Source organism: Vicugna pacos, chromosome 14, assembly GCF_048564905.1.
Source record: "Vicugna pacos chromosome 14, VicPac4, whole genome shotgun sequence".
Lineage (NCBI taxonomy): Eukaryota > Metazoa > Chordata > Mammalia > Artiodactyla > Camelidae > Vicugna > Vicugna pacos.
In genome coordinates this window covers 17894809-17916279 of record NC_133000.1, presented here as the reverse complement: position 1 = coordinate 17916279, position 21471 = coordinate 17894809, and the positions used below count along the sequence as shown (strand labels likewise).

The following is a 21471-nucleotide window of genomic DNA, read 5'->3' as shown; positions in this document are numbered from 1 at the left end:
GATTTTTTATGTGTTTCTGGCTCGTAAATTAATCATCACAACTACATATGAGTTGTTATTAAATTTATTAATCTTAATTATTATAGTTTACTAAAGAGATAGAAATAAAATTAGTAGCCAGTTAACAATGGAATGCAGTGGGAAATAGTTCATTCCCAAACTATTTGTATATCAAAATAAGAAATATTTGACTTTACTTATATATATTGTATAGTTTTATATATTTTAATATTTTATATATAACTTACCTATTATATTAAATTATTAACTATATTTATATTATATATTACCTATATTTATGCTTATTATTACTTATATAAGTTTACTTGCATTTTACCTGTATATATTGTATTTTTACTTTCATAGCGACTACTAAACATGACTGCTAGTTAATCTTTTACCCTTGAGAAAATAGCCAGCATTTGCAAGTGGAAAATTTATGTTGTAAAGACTAGAAAATGGGAAATCTAGGTCCTTGATGTATTATTTTAATATAACATTGTACAGTAGAGTATAAAATGTTTGCTAATTCATGAAGGACCCCATTAAAGCTCATTAGGAATAAACTGAGTTAAATCCATATTCTTTTTAATTTGTCCTTTCTTCTTTGTATTGCTATGTTTGAGGATATTTGGTGACTCTTAAAATGTAAAAAAAAATTTTTCTTTTCCTTAAAGAAACTGAATTCTCCCACATTGTCTGTGAATAGTGAAGGATTTATACCTATGCTGGCCAAGTTAGATGATTGTATAACGTATATATCATCTCATGTAAGTCATGGTATTTCTGTATGTTTTTAAGAAATCTTAACATCCCTATTATATAGAGTAATTATTTCTTCCAAAGGGAAAGAGATATCTGTAATATACTTGAAGAAAAATTGTAGTGAACTCATAGTCATTGTCAGTAGCGATGTAAAAAGTACTTTGAGCTACTGAGGCAGCTCCTGGAATAGAGAAAGGGCCTGGATGACACAGGTTTATTCTATCTAAAACGACGAGTGATTTTCAGACTGTTGACTTCCTGTTTTGCTAGATACTTCTTTGGAAACAAAAATATTGCTTGGGGTGGGAGAAAGGGACAGGTCCATTGATTTAATCGCCATCTCTCTCTCTTTCCTCCAAGGATTTATAGCTGTATTTATTTCACTGAACTCCTATACTTTTCCTAGTTGGGCCTCATGTATTAGCCTTGAAGTCTACGGGGTACTGAAAATATACATGCCAGGCACAGGGGATTTGGCTGTGACCAAGACAGTCACAGTATTTGTCTTCAAGGAGTTTAAGATCTACATAGGACCTTCTTTTGAACTTTATAGATAACTTTACATAAAGAACAAGTTGGTTTTCATCAAAAGTTTGCTTTGTTAATGTTTGTTTCGTCTTTGTAATTTTATCCCTTTCCTTTACAGCCAAATTTTAAGGATTATCCTGTATATTTACTGAAGTTTAAGCAATGTCTTTCTAAAGCTTTGCACCTCATGAAGACATACACTGTGAACACACTACAGAACCTCACAAATCAGTTATTAAAAAGGGTGAGTTAACTGGTGAGGTGTTGAGTTTTTTTGGATTCATTCATCTTCCATAATCTTAGTCTGAGATTAGTACCTAGTAACTCCAATTTTTTTTAACATTTTGTTAAATAAGAATATGCATTCTAATTTTATTTATAACAGGAAAAAAGGCTATATTGTATATGCCCATCACAGTCTTATTTTCAAAGAGTATTTAACAGTGTGAGAAATGTTCAGGACTGTATGATAAATGATAAAATAAGATACAAACTGTTTGTCACTTAAAAATTTTCTTTGCCTATCTTTTTCAAGAAAATACTGGAAGGAAATACACCAAAATAATAAAAGTGGTTCTGTTTGTGTGGTAGGATTATATATGGTGGATAATTTGAATTTTTTCTTTACAAATGATGGATAATTTAATTTTCTGTATTTAGCAAATATATTCTTACTGGGTGCCTCCTAAATGCTTGATATTGTACTAGGAAGTGTATGATAATGAAAGGAGCTAGCAAGGTCCCTGCCCTCATGGAGCTTATATGCAGGAGAAATAATCACTAACGAAGGAAACAGATGAATTAATCAATTACAGATTGTAGTAGATACTAGGTGTAAAATTAGCAGAGTTTCAGAAAATAAGAGTGGAGCTAGCTAGGATGGTCATTGAGCACATTTCTTTCCTAAGAAAATAGATCCATAAAAATAATGTTATTTTATTTTTTAAGCTTACTTTCTAAAGAACATGGAATATCTTTTTGAGCTTTCAGTTCAAAGCCACTGGTTTTTGGATTGTATTTACCTTTCACATTGTTCTTAGCTGATGTAAAGACAGACTGTAATTTTTCTATTTTGTAAAATTTTGAATAAGTTTGGGAAATTAATACCTAATAAATACTTGTACTTAGTATGTGTTAGTGCTTTAAAACCTTTGTAAGTGTATAATATTGCCATTCAATAGATGTACTGAATCTCAGGGAGGTTAATTTGACCAATGTCCTACACTCAGTAAGTGGCGGAGTAGGAAACTGAAGTCTTTTTACCACTAAAATTCATGTAATTTAGGATAAATTTTAATTATAAAGAGGAGAGAGATGACAGTTCCACATAATTATTTCTCATTTATAGCGATAATAATGTTTAGTCTTTCTTTGAGATTTTTCTCCATAAATTTTTGGTTGCTATGTAGGCCAAGCAGTAGACATATGAAATGGTTTGTGTCGTATGTTCTGAATAGTTATTTGTTTGTTGATTATCTTTCTTCTCTATTCTTCCCCATATTTCTTCAGGATCCTTCATCTGTACCTAATGCAGATAATGCTTTCACACTATTTTATGTGAAATTTCGAGCTGCTGCCCCCAAAGTCAGAGTAAGTCTATTGATGTAAATAGGGTATTCTATGAAATTTATTTAGCCAACCGTTTTGAAGTACTACTGTGTGTTAGATCCTTTGCCTATACCAGGAAAATGAATATGAATGAAAGGTAGGCTTTGTCCTTCCACATTACAGCAGTGTATGTTGTGGTGCTTGGGACCACAAAGCAGGAAACACCTAGTTCTTCCTGTGATGCTCAGGGAAGGTTTCCAGATGAAGGTGGTATTTGAGCTTAAAAGGCTTGGTTTGTAGTGGACTTGAGGGAATTGAGAAGGATATTTTACACAGAACAGCATTTATAGGGAAGATTGTAGGGACATAAAAGACATGTAGTTTGGGAGAGTCATGTAATTTGGCATGACTGGAACATGAGACTTAACTAGGGCATGATGGGAAAGAAGAAAGGAAAGACCACAAAGACCATCTCACAAGGGGTGTTACAGGTCATGCCAATTCAGGAAAAGTGGAGAACCAGTGCAGTATTTTACACGGGAGAGTGATTTGGTCAGGCGTGCCATTTAATAAGACTAAGGATGCAGAATGAAGAATGGATTATGGTGAAGAGAGATTTGACAAATAGAGGCCTGATTAACAAGAAGATTTTTCAGTGGTCCAGGTAGAGCTTGTGTACCTTATTCACCCTCTTGAGCACAGTGTCTGGTACATAAAGGAATGCACAAAGTGTTTAACTTGATTAAGTGATTGGAAATGGAGTTTTGATATATGTGTTATATATTGGAATAGTTAATGACATACCCGAGATAACAGCTGACTGGAGCTGGTACTTTTTTTTTTTTTTTTTATCATTATGAAGTTACTAGCATGAGTAGTCTACTTTGGCTGACTCTGACCTCACTCTTTCCTTATTTCCTTCTTGAAAGTCAGTGGGAAGGAGTTTTTGTTTTTTGAAGTAGGAACTGGGTCATGTTTAGAAAAGATACAGTGGTTAGTTGATGGTTTGAGGTTTAGAGTATGCCAGATTGGTTGCTTTTGCTTATTAGTCAGGTAGCAGTGATAAAGATTTGATTAGAAAAGAAATGATGTAGATAAGAGGGCTCAGTGGTAGGTGAATGTAAAATGATTATGTAGTTATCAGTGGCTTTCCTGCATACCATTAGTAACCAGTTAGCACATATGATGAGGTCCCATTTATATAAGTGACAGAAAGCATAAAATACTTACCTAGAAATAACCTTAATGGAAATAGAAGTATGAAGAAAATAACAAAACTAGAAAGAAAACCATAAAAGATTGAATAAATGGTAAGCCTGTTGTGTTCCTGGTTGGGGAGACTTAATTTTTATTTATTTTTAATTAAAAAATTTTTATTGAAGTATAGTGATTTACAATGTTGTATTAAGACAGTTTTTAAAATGTCAGTTCCTCCTGGTGTAATTTATTGGTTAAATGTAATCCTGTCAAAAATTCCAATGGAATTTCCTTTTAGTTGATCTTAAAATTCCTTTGGTAGTTTAAATAAGCAAGACTAAACAAGAAAAATTTGAAAAATAAATTGATACTGATTTAAGAATTCTGATGGATCATTAGAATGGAAAATTCTATAACTGTATATAAAGAAGCTTCTCAAATCTAAGAGGAAGGGCTGAAGTTTTCTACATTGTATTGGGAAGATTTGCTAAGTATTTGGAGGGGGGGAAAGTAAGCTCCTCACTTCATGATGTTACCAGAATACATTTTAAGTGAACTAAAGAATTAAATGTAAAAATAATAGGCAGGCCAAAAACAACAAGAACAACCGCAAAAAAACTAGAAGAAATTATTGGGAAAAAATTACAGAGTTTTAAGGATGTAAAAATTAAATTTTCAGGATTTTACACAGCAAAAGAAAAAGCAGAAATTGGAGAGAATATTTGCAGCTGATAAGTAAGAAGTTTAATATATTTAATATATTAAAAAGAGTTTGTAAGCCAGTAAGAAAGATGAATATCTCATATAAAAATGACCAGATTACTCACAGAAAATATAAATGGTTAATAAATATGAATGCATGTTTAGCCTCAGTAGAGAATACATTCAATTTAGCGTTAGGAGACATTTTTTTGTCTGTTAGAAATTGACAGATTAAGGTTTCATAATCAGTGCTTTTGAGGATTTGGTGAGACAGGCAATACTGCTGATAGGGATGTAAATTAATCCCTTTCTCAAAAACATTTTAGGAGAATGGATCAAAAGTCTCTAAAAATATTTCTCTCTTTTGAAACAGCTTTGGGGCCCCTGACTGGGAAGTGGGTACTATTATTATACCAGCTTTACAGGATAGGACATGGAATCTCAGCGAAGTGAACTATCTCTCCTGGGTTCAAACAGCTACTAGGGGTTGGCTCTCAAACCCTCTAATTTTGCTCCAGGCCTAGAGCTCTTAACCATCAGGCTGTTACTCTTAAGAAACAATCTAGATGTCTAACAGTAGAAGAATGGTTGACTTACCGACATTTACCCAGTAGGATATTATGTAGCCATTTAAAATAATGTTCTAAATAGTATTTATAATGATGATTCATTGAGTGTTTACTAGGTGCCAGGCACTAGGCTAAGGCTTTCTATACACTTCCATCTGATAATGAGAATTATTTAATAGGAAAATGTTTTGAAATGTTAATTTTTCAAAAGCAGATTATAAAGCTAAATTTATAGTATAATTTTGATTTTGTTTAAAAAGAAAAATATAGTAACTGTGTGTATATATAAAAACTGAAAGAAAATATTCTAAAATATTACCTGTGATTACTTTTCAGTATTATAGGTGATTTTTATGTTTCATCTTTTTTGTATTAAAAGGTATCCTAGCATGAGCTTGTGTTGTTATCATCAGAAATTAATTAAAAGTATAATTAAAACAGATGGGGTTAATGGATTTTTTTTTTATTCCAGACTCTCATTGAACAAATAGAACAACGATCTGAAAGAATACCAGAGTGAGTACCCATAAGTTCTTCAATTTCCAAGTTATTTTACCCTGAGGTGCTTTTTTTCCAAGTCTATATGTCCCTGATATTTTTCTGAGCAGTTACCTTGCATGTTGTACAAGATTTTTTTTTGTAGCAAAAAACCTATTTTGGGAAGCAAGGTCATAGACCGACTCGGCGAGTTTGCAAGGCATCTTTTTTCCTTATGAGCAGGATTTCCTTCTCATTTGGGTAGATATAAGATCGCTACTCTTGGAAGATAAGTCCTTCTTTAAAAAATAAAGAAATATTTATATATACATAAATATTTCTAGTATTTAATGTTGGCAGATGAGCAGTGACCATACAGCTTTAAAGGAGTGGCAGCTTATTTTGGGATTTAAGATCAGATTTCATTTATATATCTGAAATCAAAAGTTTATGCTTCACTCTCATTGCTTTTCATCAGATATCAACAACTGCTAAATGACATCCACCAGTGTTATCTTGATCAGCGGGAGCTTCTTTTGGGCCCTAGTATTACTTGTACTGTAACAGAGTTAACCAGCCAGAATAACAGAGATCACTGTGCCTTGGTAAGTTTCTGCTTATTTTGGCTTAGTGTTAAATCTTTCTCTGAGCTCTTTTGATACCTTGGAAGCTATACTTGAGTAAATACGTTTTCGTCCCCATATCAGCAAACTTCAGAATTTTTCTTTCAGTTATGACAAATGTGGTTTAGTAATTAGCATTCAGCTTTCGAAATAGTCTCATTTTGATCTGTTTTTTGAGGCATGAAGATTCACAAATAAAGTATTTTTTTGAAAGATGAATTTTCGAAGTTTGTGGATTTATATTGACAATTTAATCTTAGCTTTTGCTGCAGAAGTGCTTTTTTGTTAAGTGGGATTTTAATTCAGACTGTAAAAAAAATACATAGATTGTTTTTTTAAACACCCCTTTCTTTTTCAACTAGAAGAGTAACTAATGTTCATTATCAACAGCTTAGAGAGCATAAAGAAGAAAATAAAGATCACCCATATTCCCATTATGCAATAAACCATTGAAAACCATTTTCTGTTTGTCAGGAAGTTGTTTTATGAATTATATGCGCATCGTGTCTTTGTAAAGAAAATATTTATCTCATAAACGCTGGAGTCACCGTGTGTCTTTAACTATAGGTGGTGTGTGTTTTTTCCTGCAGATTCGCAGTGGCTGTGCCTTTATGGTCCATGTATGCCAGGATGAGCACCAACTTTATAATGAATTTTTCACAAAACCAACATCAAAATTAGAGTAGGTGGTACATGGAATCTAACTCTTTTTTTTTAAAGATTTAATTAAGATTTTTAAAAGATTTAATTTGCTAATGATATAATGGCTTATTATGTTATAGGAGTATTCTAAAATTAACTGTGGAGTATTTTAACTTTTGTGGGTGTGTGAATAGACTATTGTTGGATGAGTCAGTGGTTATTTATTTTGAAATAAATGTGCAGTTTAAAGGTCAACATGCTGTCATACTGTTTATAATACAATTATGGTGGCAGTAAGATAGTAAGAATCCTGTGTAGAGAACTGTCTTGAGATCTAGATCCCTTTATCTCCACTAAGTATGATAACTCCTTCTGGTTAAAAAATTCTATGATTCTAACTAATGAAAGATATTTAAAAATATAGACACTATTTAATATCCTTTTCTTTATTTTTCTCAAAGTGTTTTTCACACCCACTGTTAGTCACTGTTGGTTTTTTTCATATTGACGATTTTGACTCATTAAAGTTCCAAGATTATAACTCTTGCAATGGGGAAGAGATAAATTTATCTTACGGTTTTGATGAAATACTATATATAGAAGAGTACTATTGACAATATGAAGAATATAGACAACCTAGTTTTTTCTTTTCAAATTTTAGAAGAGTTTAAAATTGTCGAAATACTTGCTGTATGCGCAGAATACTATGAGTTTTGTTTATCCAAATCTGTAAGCAAGAATTTTGAACCTGTCTTTCTTGGGGAGAATGTCATCATTTGATTCACAGTGATGTAGGTTAAAAAAGGAAAATTAAGTCTAATGAAATATTTTTTATTATTTTTGAAAGGACATGTACAGAATTACTGCTGACATTTGACTGCAGCCAGCTAGTTTGAGTTGAGGATTGCTGATTGATTCTGAGCTGGATTATTGATTCTAGAAAAAACAGTTTACGAAATTACTTTCAACCTTTCACTTCTCATTATGTAATGTTCCCACATACTATTTTCCAGTAGATTTTTATTATTTTTATTGACTGGAAGTAATCAAGGCTGCCTTTTAAACTATTAGAAAATCCTGAAAAGATTATTACTGACAACCACATTTTATTCTTTCATTTTAGTGAACTTTTGGAGAAACTGTGTGTGTCATTGTATGATGTCTTCAGGCCACTGATCATTCATGTTATTCACTTAGAGACGCTATCGGAACTTTGTGGGATTCTTAAAAATGAGGTGCTTGAAGATCATGTACAGAACAATGGTAAGTGATAAGCAGAAATGATAATTTAAAAGTCTTTTCAATTATATCTGTGGTCCAGTGAATTTGAAAACTATTAGCCCCTACATCCCTATATAAATTTAATAGTTTTGAAACCTGGGTTGATGCCCTGTCTCGTTTTGAATCAAGATGCACCTTATTCTGTGACTAAGTAATAATGGAAAATTTTTTTAGCAAAAAATAATGTTAGTTGCTTTTATTTCTGGCATCTGAAATCCAGAGAGAATTAACATCAGTTTTGGGTTGGGCATTTATAGTACACTGTTACCAGAATACATAAAGTAATTGACTATATTGCATAGTCTTAATTAAAAAAACAGAAATTATTTTAGTATACAACCCTAGTAATAATTCATCTTTTTTGAAATTACAAGTAAAGAAAAACAGTTCTCTGAAATAGCTCTACTTTATTCATCCAATATGTTCTTCTGTATTTGATTTGATTATCATAAAAAACATGATTTTCCTGGTGATACTTAAGTACCTTTAAAAAATACTCTTCAGGTGATCATTTCACTGGCAGAAGAAATTATTATCCTTACTTTGAGTTTCCTCAAGAGACACTATAGTTTTGTTACTTTTCCAGAGTTTCTTACTCTATTGCATTTAGTTCTTTTTTTTTTTTATTATTTTTAAAGTTAAAAAAAATTTTTTTTTGGAGGGGAGGAGGTAATTAGGTTTACTTATTTATTTTATTTTTAGAGGAGGTACTGAAGATTGAACCCAGGACCTTGTGTATGCTAAGCATGCGCTCTACCACTTGAGCTATACCCTTCCCAGCTAGCGTTTAGTTCATTCTAAGATGCACATTTTCTCACATTTAATGCTTGTGAATTAAAGATGATTTTTCAAATTAATGTAAATATTATATGAGTATGTGGTGTCTTCAACTCCCCAGCCCTGTTATTGAATTACTGGGGTGTCTTAACATTGAGGGCATCTCAGATATGAAGAAGTTCTGTGTAAACATACCTCTTTTTTTTTTAACTCATTTTTCTTCGTAAGACTGTTGTCACTTAATATCTGAGACTCAATTTATTTGTAAAATGGAGATGATAACCCAATTAATAAGTTGCTTTAGCTGTGTCTTCGGTTTTGTCCGAAGCTCTATGAGATAGCTTTTAAAAAACGTAAAGCACTTTAAAATTCATATTTTGTTACTCATATTCATAATAGAAGTTACTTCAGAGAGTCCCAGGAAGAAGATGTAAGGGCAAATTCATTTCCCAGTTTTGAATTTGAGGAAATTGAAAGACATAAGTTTTTCTAAGGTTATTGAGTCATACCAACAGGGAATATAGCTGAAGTGGTTCATACTATTCCTAGACAGTTTTGTAATCTTTTTGCTTGTTTAAAGTATTTTCTAAATCTAAAGGAGTAGATGATTGTACTTTCCTTTTTTATCAGCTGAACAACTGGGGGCATTTGCAGCTGGAGTAAAGCAGATGTTGGAAGATGTACAAGAGCGGCTTGTTTACCGAACCCACATCTACATTCAGACAGACATCACGGGCTACAAACCAGCTCCTGGAGACCTGGCGTACCCCGATAAGTTAGTAATGATGGAGGTAGGGTCTTCCTACTTGATCTTCCCCCACCCCCACACAGCTTTTGGATGTTTTATACTGGTGAAAATAGGATTTTTCTTTTTAATTCTCATTCAAGATGTAAAATCAATATAAACTTGCTATAAAGGTGTAGGAAATAAAATTTTTAAAATATTGAACAGAAATAATTTGTTAGGTTGTCTTTCCTTCAAGTTGTATTTTATAAACATTTTATTCAATTCTCTCCCCTTTTCCAGGAAATATGCATTCCCAGTTTTTAATTTGAATTAGTGCTTTCTATGATTTCTTTTTTATATAAGTGGCATAGAGAGGACTGATAACATATGAGCTACCATGTAATGGTCTCATAACCATGTGTCATGCTCTGTCATAAAAACACTAGAAGCTGTCTCCTCAAAATTACATTGATGTCCAATTTATAGTTTGAAGAGTTAGATTATCAGTCTGCTCTTTCACTTAGATATGTGTCTTCATTTTCTTTGATTGCTGAAAAGTTTAAATAATGCCTGGGATATTAGTGCTCGAACAGAATTAGAACCTAGAAATTTAATGTTTTTAATAAATTTTATTTTTTTTATTTTAATTTTTTTTAATGGAGGTACTGGGTATTGAATCCAGAACCTTATGCATGCCACACAGGCGCTTTACCATTGAGCTATACCCCCGCCCCCCTAAAACCTAGAACTTTTAAAGTGAGCATTTCAAATAGGAGCAGAAGTAGAGAGAATAATGTAATGAACTCTCATGTATCGCCACCCCAGATTCAGCATGGCTAGTCTTGTTTCGCTTAGACCTCCCTTACTCCCTCTCCCTACCATTAGTTATTTTGGAGCAAATTCCAAATATCCTTTCATCAGTAAATACTTTAGTAGGTAACTTTAAAAGGTAAAGGCATTTTTTCCCCCATGTTTCATTGAGAAATGATACACATCACTGTATAAGTTTAAGGTATACAGTATGATAACTTGACTTACATACATTGTACAGTGATTACCACACTAGGTTTAGTGAATATTCATCAGTCATATAGATATAATGAAAAAAAAAGAAAAATTTCTCCTTGTGATGAGAACTCACAGGATCTACTCTCTTAACAACTTTCCTGTATATCATACAGCAGTTTAATTATAGTCATGTTGTGAAAATGGTAGGATTTCCTTTTTTTTTGATGGCTAAATAATATTCTATTGTGTATATATCCATTCATCCATTGATGGACACTTAGGTTGTTTCCATGTCTTGGCTATTGTAAATAATGCTGCAGTGAACATGGAGGGGCAAATATCTTTTTAAGTTAGTGTTTTGTGTCCTTTGAATATATTCCCAGGAGTGAAGTTGCTGGATCATATGATAGTTCAATTTTTAATTTTTTGAGGAGCTTTCATACTGTTTTCCACAGTGTCTGCACCAGTTTACAATCTCACCAACAGTGCACAAGGGTTCCCCTTTCTCCACATCCATGGCAACATTTGTTATCTTTTGTCTTTTTGATGATGGCTATTCTAATAGGTGTAAGGTGATAACCTCATTTTGGTTTTAATTTGCATTTTCCTGATGGCTAGAGATACTGAGCATCTCTTTATGTACCTGTTGGCTATTCATGTATTGTCTTTGGAGATGTCTGTTCCGGCCCTTTGCCCAGTTTTTAATTGGATTATTTGTTTTTTTGAGCAGAACTACATACATAATGGGTTAAAATCCAAAAATATATAAAGAACTCATACAACTCATTTGCAAATACATTTTCTTATTCCATAGGTTGTCTTCTTACTTTGTTGATGGTTTCTTTTGCTGTACAGAAGCTTTTTAGTGTGATGTAGTCCTAGTTGTTTATTTTGATAAGGGCACTTTTATCTTGAACACAACCACAATATAGTTACACCTAAAAACGTTATTTTACTTCCTTAATATCACCAAATATTCAGTTGAATTTAAAATTTCTTCAGATTCACTAATGTTTTGTTGCATTTACTTTTTCTTTGTGTATGTGTCTGTGTCTGCTCTGTTGGTGAACCATTTGAAAGTAAGTTACAAACATGATACTTCACTCCTAAGGACTTCAGTTCTTATTCTCCACATAACCATAATGCCATTTTTACATATGTGAAAAAGAACATTAATTCAGCAGTATTATTTATATACCATTCATATTCAAATATCCCTGGTTTTCCTTCAAATGTCTTTTATAACCAGATCAAAAAATTTAAAAAGTGGGATCCAGTCAAGGTTGCTGTCTTTCCCCTCCTTTTTTTATGATACTGATTTTTTTGAAGAGACCAAGCCAGTTTTATAGGATGTGTCACATTCTCGATTTGTCTGATTGTTTTCAGTATGTTTAGATTCAGGTTAAACTTTTTTTTTGCAAGAATAGTATGTAGTTGATGTGTGTACTTCTTACTTCATCACATCAAAGGCACATGGCAGGTTGTTCCACTGTTGGTTAAGATAGTGATTGCTAACTCTGTTCATTATAAAAATCTACTCCCTGCTTTGTAATTAATAAGTAATGATGAACGACACTTAGAAATTATGTGGTTCCCCAACATTATCTCACCCAGTGGTAAACATTAATGATCCTTGCCTAAACCAGTTATTATGTTGAGGGCAGCAAGTGGTGATTTTCCCATCTGCCATTTCTTCTTCAGTGATTAATTGGCATTTTGCTGTAAGGAATTAATTTCCCTTTTTAACTCCTCTTTTCCCTGCTCCTATCTCTTGTAGACTAGCAGATTTTTTTTCAAGTTATAATCCATTGCCGTCATTATTTTTTTTGGTGTTCAAAATATTTGTCTAGCGGAAGCCCCTTTAGATTGCCTTCTTTGTCCTTTTGGCATGTCCCCATAATCTTAGAGTACTTCTTTTTTTTTTTTCTTAATTTTTGAGATATAGTTTACAAACCATACAGTTTATCCATTTAGAGTTTATAATTCGTTGGTTTTTAATACATTCATAGGTATGTGTAACCATCACTGCAGTCAATTTTAGACTATTTTCATCATCTCAGAAGGAAACCCTGTACCCTTTAACTATCCCCCTCTACCCCAGCCCAGGGCAAACACTAATTTCTGTCTCTTATTGATTGCCCTGTTCTGGAAATTTCATATGAATGTAATAATAACAATATGTGGTCTTTTGTGATGTGTTTCACTTCGTGTAGTGTTTTCACCATTCATCCATGTTGTGACATATATTAATACTTCATTTCTTTTCATGGCTAGACAATATTCCATTGTATGGACATATCACATTTTGTTTATCCATTTGTCCATTGAGGGACTCTTGGGTTGCTTCCACCTGTTGGCTATTGTAAACAATACTGCTATAAACATTCATGCACACATTTTTGTGTGTACCTATGTTTTGTGTGTGTGTGCCTAGAAGTGGAATTGCTGGGCTTATAGTAACTGTTTAATCATGAGGAACTGCCAGACTGTTAGTGAAAGTGGCTGCACTATTTTACATCCCCATCAGAGATGTATGAAAGTTCTCATTTCAGCTGACCCTGATTAGTATTTGACTTTTTGATTCTCGGCATCTTAGTGGGTGTAAAGTGATGTCTAATTGTAGTTTTGATTTGCTTGTTGTTCCATCATTCTGTTCAGTTGTCCCAGCATCATTTATTGAAAAGGTTATTCTTTTTCTGTTAGATAATCTTAGCACCCTTGTTGAAAATCAGTTGATCACAGATTAATGGGTTTACTTCTGAATTCTCAATTCTATTCCATTGATGTTTATGTCTGTTTTTGTGTCAGTACCAGACTGCCTTGATTATTGTTTTGTAAATAAATTTTGAAATCAGAAAGTGTGAGTTCTCATATTTTGTTCTTCTTTTTCAAGATTGTTTTGTCTGTTCTTGGTTCCTTGAAATTCCATATGAATTTTAGAATCAGCTTATCAGTTTCTATGAAGAAGACAACTAGGATTTGTTAGGGACTGTATTGCATCTGTAGATCAATTTGGACAGCAGTGCTATCTTAACAGTGTTAAATCTGATTCATGAGCTTGGAATATTTTTCAGTTATTTAGATATTCTTTAATTTCTTTCAATAATGTTTTATAGTTTTCAGAGTATAAATTTTACACTTCTTTTGTCTAACGTATTCCTAATTATTTTATTCTTTTTGATGCTACATAGTAAATGGAATTGTTTTCTTAATTCCATTTCTGGATTTTGAATCATTGCAAGTGTATAGAAATATATTTGATTTTTCTATGTTGATCTTGTATCATTCAGCCTTGCAAATTAGCTTATTAGTTCTGATAGTTTTTTTGTGGATTCTGTAGGATTTCTCTCTTTACAAGATCATGTTGTCTGCAAATAGAGATAGTTTTACTTCCTTTCTAATCTCAATGCCTTTTATTCCTTTCTCTTGCCTAAATTGCCCTGGCTAGAACCTCTGGTGCAGTGTTGAATAGAAGTTTTTTTTTTTTTTTTTTATAGATTTTATTTTTTAGAACAGCTTTTGATTTTCTGAAAAATTGAGAATTTAGTACAGAGAGTTCCTATATATCTCACACCTAGTTTCTTCTGTTAATTAGCATCTTATATTAGTGTAGTGCATTTGCCACTGTTAGTGGCCCAGTAATGATACGTTAGTGTTAACTGAAGTCCAGACTTCATTCAGATTTCCTTAGTTTTTATCTGGTGTCTTTTTCTGTTCCAAGATCTTATTTACAGTACCGTGTTACATTTGTTTTTCGTGTCTTCTTTGTTTTCTCTTGGCTGGGACAGTTTCTCAGACTTCCTTATTTTTGATGATTTTTAATAGTTTTGAGAAGAACTGGTTGAATATTTTGTAGGATGCCTCTCTCTTGGAATTTGTCTGATATTTTTCTCATGATTAGATTGATGTTACATGTTTTGGAAAGGAAAACGGTAGAGGTAAAGTACAATTTTTATCACATTATATCAAAAGTGCATACTTTCAACATGACTTATCAACGTTGATATTGACCTTGATCACCTAATTGAGGTAGTACTATCAGGTTTCTCCACTGAAAAGTTACTTTTTCCTCCCCTTTTCTGTACTGTGTGTAACCCATATGTAAAGAATGGGAGTTATGCTACTTCTTGAGAGCAGAGTATCTACATAAATTATTTTTTCTGCAAGGGAGATTTGCCCTTTTTCCATTTATTTATGTATTTTTTTATTTAATCACTTATTGATATCAGTGTGAACTCATGGATGTTTATTTTATACTTTGGGTTATAGTCTTTTGCTACTTTATTTTATTGATCAAATACCTCTAGCCTTGGCCAGTGGGTGCTTTTCCAGTAGATTCCTATGTCCCTATGTATAATTCCCTCTATATAGATTGGTTTGTTTGTTTTGAGCACTTCCCATTTCCTGGCACTACAGGATGCTCCAGACCTACCTTGTCTGTTTCCTGCCTCAGCCCTAGAATTAGCTGTTTTTTTCAAGGAGTCCTGGCTTCTTTTATTGGAGAATGGTATTAGAAACCAAGATCTGGGTTCTTGGTATGCTCATTGCTATGGGGTATTGGTGCTTCTGGGTCCTCTCAGCTGACAGAGCAAAGAAATATATGTGTGTATACTAGCTCATTCCTATTGCTCCACACCCTCACCAGCATTTTAACCTATTTCAGTGCTTACACTAATAAATACGTAGTAATAGATATGCTTGTTTTAAAGCTAATAGGCTTGAAATACACCACCCTGTTTAATTGATGTCCTTACCTTTTGTTTTAAGAATGTTTTCCTCAACTTTAATCCTTTCTCCTCACTTCTATTTAAATTTATTATTTTTTGGATAGTTGTATTAATTATTTGCCTAATACTTTAAAAATAATATGTGAAATCACCCTTTAGGGATCAGGTATATAGTAGGAAGGACATGTAGTATTGGGGCTGTTTGTTTATTGTTCAACTTTTCTTATTCTGCAGGCTCATGGTAGGAATTCTTTTGGTGTCTGGGTATTGCTAATAATTTCAGAGAGCAGATAGATAGTCTGTCTACAGGAGTTACTTTGACTTTGAAGGCCACAAAGTGGATATGATGAAAACTAGGTCTGTTTCTCGGCCTGATCCAGGCATTTGTGCTCTCTCCCCTTCCTCCGCTCCTTGACTTGTCTTTGTGAATATCAGTTTTTTATATTCTGGGTAGAATACCTGATTTAATATTTCTGTCTGATAGGATGCTAGGTGATCAAGTTTACTGTACACCCCCTCCGCAATTTAATTTAGTGGTACATTTAGTCATCACATGGCCAGTATCTTGAATGCTTTCTTGTGTAGACCTCTTGATTTAACGGTACTGCTTTCAGTAAATACGCTTGCTTTGTTTTTCTTTTAGTGAGAGATGTGAGCTGAATATGACATCTGTATTCCATTTAGGGATTAGCTATACTTTCTGGTTTCTGCACACAGAATGAAAGGACCAGCCTGATTCATATAGACTTTGTCTCTCATACAGTTCTTGGGCCATTCTTTGGGCAGTAGCTCGGAATCTGTTAGGCCTTCATTTCTGTATATTTCCACCTTCATAACCAACATGAATTAGTGGGACTTTCATTACTAACTTAGTAGTTAGTGACCTGTGTATATTTGATGATATTCTTTGGGCAGTGAAGAAGGGTTAAATAGTTTCAGGCCATAAGATAATTAAAAAAATTTTTTTTTCAGTCCATAAGATAATTTTAAAGAATCTATTTAAAAAATGGCAAACTGTAGCTGTTCTCATATAAAGAGAAAATTTATGGTTCAGGTTGGCCAGCAACTTGATAAGAGCATTTCTGACATTCAGAATGCATTCAGTCTTAAATCTAAATCTTTGTTTCTTTTCTTTTCTTTCTTTTCCGTACAAGTTTTATTGAGACATAGTTGACATATAGCACTGTGTACTTTTTTAGGGGTTGGGGGGTAATTAGGTTTTATTTATTTATTTATTAAATGGAGATACTGGGGATTGAACCCAGGACCTTGTGCTTGCTAGGCACGCACTCTACCACTGAGCTGTACCCTTCCCTACTGAATCTTTGTTTCTAAATGTAAAGTCGAAAATTAAACTTCTTATCTGAGCCTTGTATGTTTGACCCTTCAGCAGATATCTTATAATGGTTCTGAAATTAGAGGTTCAGAAAAAGCTATGTATGTGTTTAAGAGAATAGAAATACTCTATACCAATTTAACTTTTTCATTTTTACGTGTTGTTTTGGCATATTTCTCTTGATTAGTCCATTTATTTATTAACTAGTATATATATTTTTTACCTTATAGGAAGATAAAAAATGATCATGTTGCTAAACACTGCTGAAAACTACACTCTAATGTTATTTCTGATTTCTTTATATAGCAAATTGCACAGAGTTTAAAAGATGAACAGAAGAAGGTACCTTCAGAATCTTCGTTTTCAGATGTTCGGTTAGAAGAAGCAGAATCTCCTAATAATTTAACAAAATCTGGTATGTTATGATGTTTTAACTTCTAACTTTTGCTCTTTCATTTAATAAACTTTTATTGTGGACGTTTCATGTCTCAGGCTTGAAAAACAGCTTGTACATTTGAAGAGCCTACACTTTTAGTAGGGGAGATTGGCAAGCCAAGGCATAATTCAGTGGTGACAGGGTAAAGTATGCACAGGGCACTCTTGACTATGGAAGAAGGGCATCAAAATTATGAAGGAAGATGAACTTTGAGTACAAGAAGGCAGATTCAGTGAGAGGTGTGGCACCTGAAAGCTGTAATGTTTATGAATATGAGAAAGCCAGGTGAAATGAGGTTGTTTAAGATAGAATAGCATGGAGGAAGGCATACAAGAATGGAAGATCATTGTTGCTTTGGGAAAGTCAAGTGGTTTGGTATGTTTGGGCACAGGTTATTTGTACAGAAGAAGCAGGTAAATCAGGCCAGATTGTGATAGGTGTCAGGTAATAATCTCATGGAGTTTGAATGTCTAGCTAATTGTATCATCAGATTTGCAGTTTGTAAATGTACTGAGTGCCTGGGTCTGGGGCAAAAAATTGGCAGAACTGTATGGGAAAGCTTGGAATAGGGTTCATGTTACGCACTGAGCAAAATTGTCATGCAAATAAGACAGACCTCCATGCGTGTAAAATGTCTTCTTTTCCATTTGAGTTTTAGGTTCAACAGAATCTTTCAATGCCAGATCACAGACCACAATTTCCCCAGCAGATCTTCATGGGATGTGGTATCCTACAGTTCGACGAACTCTCGTCTGTCTCTCCAAATTGTACAGATGCATAGATGTACGTGTGTAAAGTCTTGTGTCTTTATTGTAAATTGCTTGCTCTTTCACTTAAAATATTTTTTAAATTTTAATTTTATTTTAAGATCTTGATACAATATAGTTTGGTATTTGATTAGAATCATAGTATTTTTAGATACAGAAATAACTTTAAGATCAACCTAATTTAGAGATTCTGAACCTGAGCATTCTGTAGCCTCTTAGAATCCTCTAATGGGCTTTGAATAATCTATGAACACTTTGAAGTTGTGGGTAAAATTTTATATGTATGTTTATATTTGTGTCTTTATGAGGGAAAGAGCTATAGCTTTTATTGCTTCTCACAGGGCCTATGACTACAGGTACCCTTGAAACTACTAATTAATTCATCTTAGTGTGTAGATGAAGAAAAAGGTGCAGAAAGGTTAAGTAATATGTCCAACGTCACATGGGTATAATATTCGTTTAGTACTAAATATGGCTACTTTAAATTAGTTTTGCACTCAATTTAAATTAGCTTCCTTATTAAGAAGTAGTGAGGTTACATGAGTTTCTACCCATGGACTAATTTTAATTTCCTGAAATTAGCCATACCCTTTTATTTTATTTTATCTTTTAGTCCCAACTATACTGTACATTGGTTTTAGGTAACAGTTATTTTAAGCATTCCAGTTTAATGTTATGAATATCAATCCCTGAATGGTCAGATTTGTCTATGTTTATTTATTGTCAGTGGTTTGCCGCTAAACCAAAATAGTTTATAAAATTCAGTGATTTTAATTCACTTTTAAAAAATTAATTTGATTGTTACAGCTGAAACAGCATATAAAGAGAGAAGTGATTAAATGCAATAGTCATGTAATTAATTGTCCAGATGCCACTATTTCTTAGAAATTAGATTGGGATTCAGAAACTTCCTACAGTGGAGCAGGATCCCAAGGGAAGTATGCGGGAACCGTATTCCACATAGAACCCATTGTCATCACAGACCCTGGTGAAATCTCTTAGGTGCTTAACAGGGATTTTAGCCAAACAGGGTAGGCCTAAGGACATCACTCTACCTGTTTTTATTTTGTGCCCTAGATCTGCCTATTCCATTTTCACCTAGCATCCAACTCTTATCCCTCTCTGTCTTACCAGACGTAAGGAAAGACAAATCCAATGAAAACCCTATTACGGCTGACCAGGAGAAAGAGAGGGCCTCAGTCTGAGCGGCCCACCTTTGGTCTTCCTAAGGCAATGGTCAGGGACCTAGTAAGAGGCAGCTCTAATCTCTTCTTACTATACAGTGACCTCATGGGAAACAAAAGAGAAGAAACAGTACAGAAAGAGAATAATATCAAGTAGGAGACTAGAGCTTAGGACTGTGGCCAATAATAAATATTTTGCTCACATCCATCCACATCAGTTCCATTTTGGGTGGAATGGAGGCAGAGAGGAATTCTGCAAGGGAACTGACAGGAGTCCCTGCCCAGACCAATAGGCTGCACCTCTAGGAAGATATAGAAATGGTAGAGTTAAATGAGGAATCATACTTCACATACCATTTTGTAACCTGATTTTGCTTTTACTTAGTTATATTTTGTAAGAACTTCGTCACCGCCTATTTAGCATTCTTTGATTTCATGCACAGTGTTCTGTAATTTAGATTACTAGTATTTTTCTTGTTAGCACCCCCCATCATTGAACATTTAAGTTATTTACAGTTTTCTGATGCTTTAAATATACTGTGATGAAGAGCCATGTGCATGACTTTTAGAATACAATACTGATTAATTACTTGGGATACATTCTTAGAAGTGGATTTGCTGAGGCTTTGTTTTAAAGTTGATTTTGCATATTTAAAAGACAGCCTATAATGTGAGATTGTGCCAGAGTGAGCACTCCGTGAAGTCAGAACTGCGTCTCCTGTGCACTGTACTTCCAGCATCTAACACAGAGCCTGGCATGAAACAGGTGCTCAGGAAATACTGTTGAAGAGTTCACATGAGTGTTTAGAAGGATGCAAATTAGGAAACTACGTGCTGGCCTAGAAAGGTTACATGGGAATAGGAAACTCAGGAGTAATATTGCCAGTAATAAATTAATTCATCAGATGAGGGCGAGCAAGCATTGTTCACTGTACTTGTAGCCTACAATTTCCTTTTTTCTATTTTGTGAAGCGCCACAAGGTGATGTTTCTCTTTTATTTCACCAGAGGGCAGTGTTCCAAGGATTATCACAGGAAGCCTTGTCTGCCTGCATTCAGTCGTTACTTGGAGCATCAGAGTCTATCAGCAAAAACAAGGTTTGATGAAGTGTTAGGTGAAGTCTTGTCACCTACAGTAATATTGTGGACTTGATCATTAATTTATAGGCACAGAAATTTAAAGCTATTTGGGCAGTAGGATTTGTTTATGTAATATGATTTAATTTTGAGGTCCTTTGAGAGAAGCTAGTATTTCATTTTAGTGCTAAATAAAGACTATGTTGTATAAGAGAGTGCCAGCTTTGCTGAAGTACCAAAAATGATACTTAGGTTATGAAATCTGTAGGATAAAGGTTTCTTGTTAGAGCCTTAGCAGCTGGGGAGGCAGTGAACCGCTGTTCCCTTGGAATACCAAAATGTTGTTTTCAAGGAGACGTAGCAATTTATAATCATCCCTACAATGAGGTTTTAAATAGTCGAATAACCTCACTTGGAGGCAGTCAGCCAGTCAGTTTGGAAGACAGGCAGTTGTGGCCTGTGGGTTGTGTGATTAGAGGTAGTGGCCATGATTTTGTGACTTTAAGTTTTTAATCAAGAAGGGATCTGGGCCTAAAAGTTGCTGGCCCTTGTTCTTCCATGGCCCCTGATGTTTTCTTCCTCAAGAAGTACAGCATGATTCAGACTGTTGCTCTGCTTAATTCTCTGCTTAAAAATACCTGTTGCCTGTAGGGAGGAAGCATTGGGGTCTGTTTCCAACCAGAATTTCATAGCTGCTGGGAGTTTTCAAACCTTGTGAACCTTTCTGGACTTCCATATTTACAAAGTTGGTTTCTAATTTCTAGGCTTTAGATAAACTGAAAAACAAAACAAAACAAAAACCTCATAAAGGAATTTAGCTGGGATCCTCTTGCTAGAAAGGCTCTACCTTTGTCTGTGACCACTGTATTCTCTCATTTGTGGAATCGAGAGTTGAAATGAAATTTTGATATGGGGACTAGAAGAGGATGGAAGGCTAAGATACAGACAGGCAGATTGAACTTTAAAGAGTATTTCCAAGTCTGAGCTTTCACATTTTTTTTATGAGAGGTGAATTTAGGAAACATGTGCCTAATATATTACCCAGTCATTAAATTTCTTAAAAATGAAATGATAAAATTTAACTAAAATATGTTAAGGCAA

At 33.7% G+C, this 21471-nt stretch overlaps 1 protein-coding gene across 2 annotated transcripts in view; it reads left to right on the top strand.

The window, feature by feature from the left end:
* COG3 (component of oligomeric golgi complex 3) overlaps positions 1-21471 on the top strand; it is a 51961-nt gene that overhangs the window by 12974 nt on the left and 17516 nt on the right. Inside the window, exons 6-16 of one of the 2 annotated variants that reach the window (XM_072976278.1) lie at positions 678-770; positions 1412-1537; positions 2803-2883; positions 5782-5825; positions 6265-6391; positions 7000-7091; positions 8175-8314; positions 9740-9900; positions 17214-17322; positions 17996-18126; positions 20302-20391. In XM_072976278.1, the coding sequence (XP_072832379.1) occupies positions 678-770; positions 1412-1537; positions 2803-2883; positions 5782-5825; positions 6265-6391; positions 7000-7091; positions 8175-8314; positions 9740-9900; positions 17214-17322; positions 17996-18126; positions 20302-20391 (1194 nt within the window). The remainder of the gene's footprint in view (positions 1-677; positions 771-1411; positions 1538-2802; positions 2884-5781; positions 5826-6264; positions 6392-6999; positions 7092-8174; positions 8315-9739; positions 9901-17213; positions 17323-17995; positions 18127-20301; positions 20392-21471) is intronic. The other variant, XM_006209436.3, reaches the window with a different exon arrangement.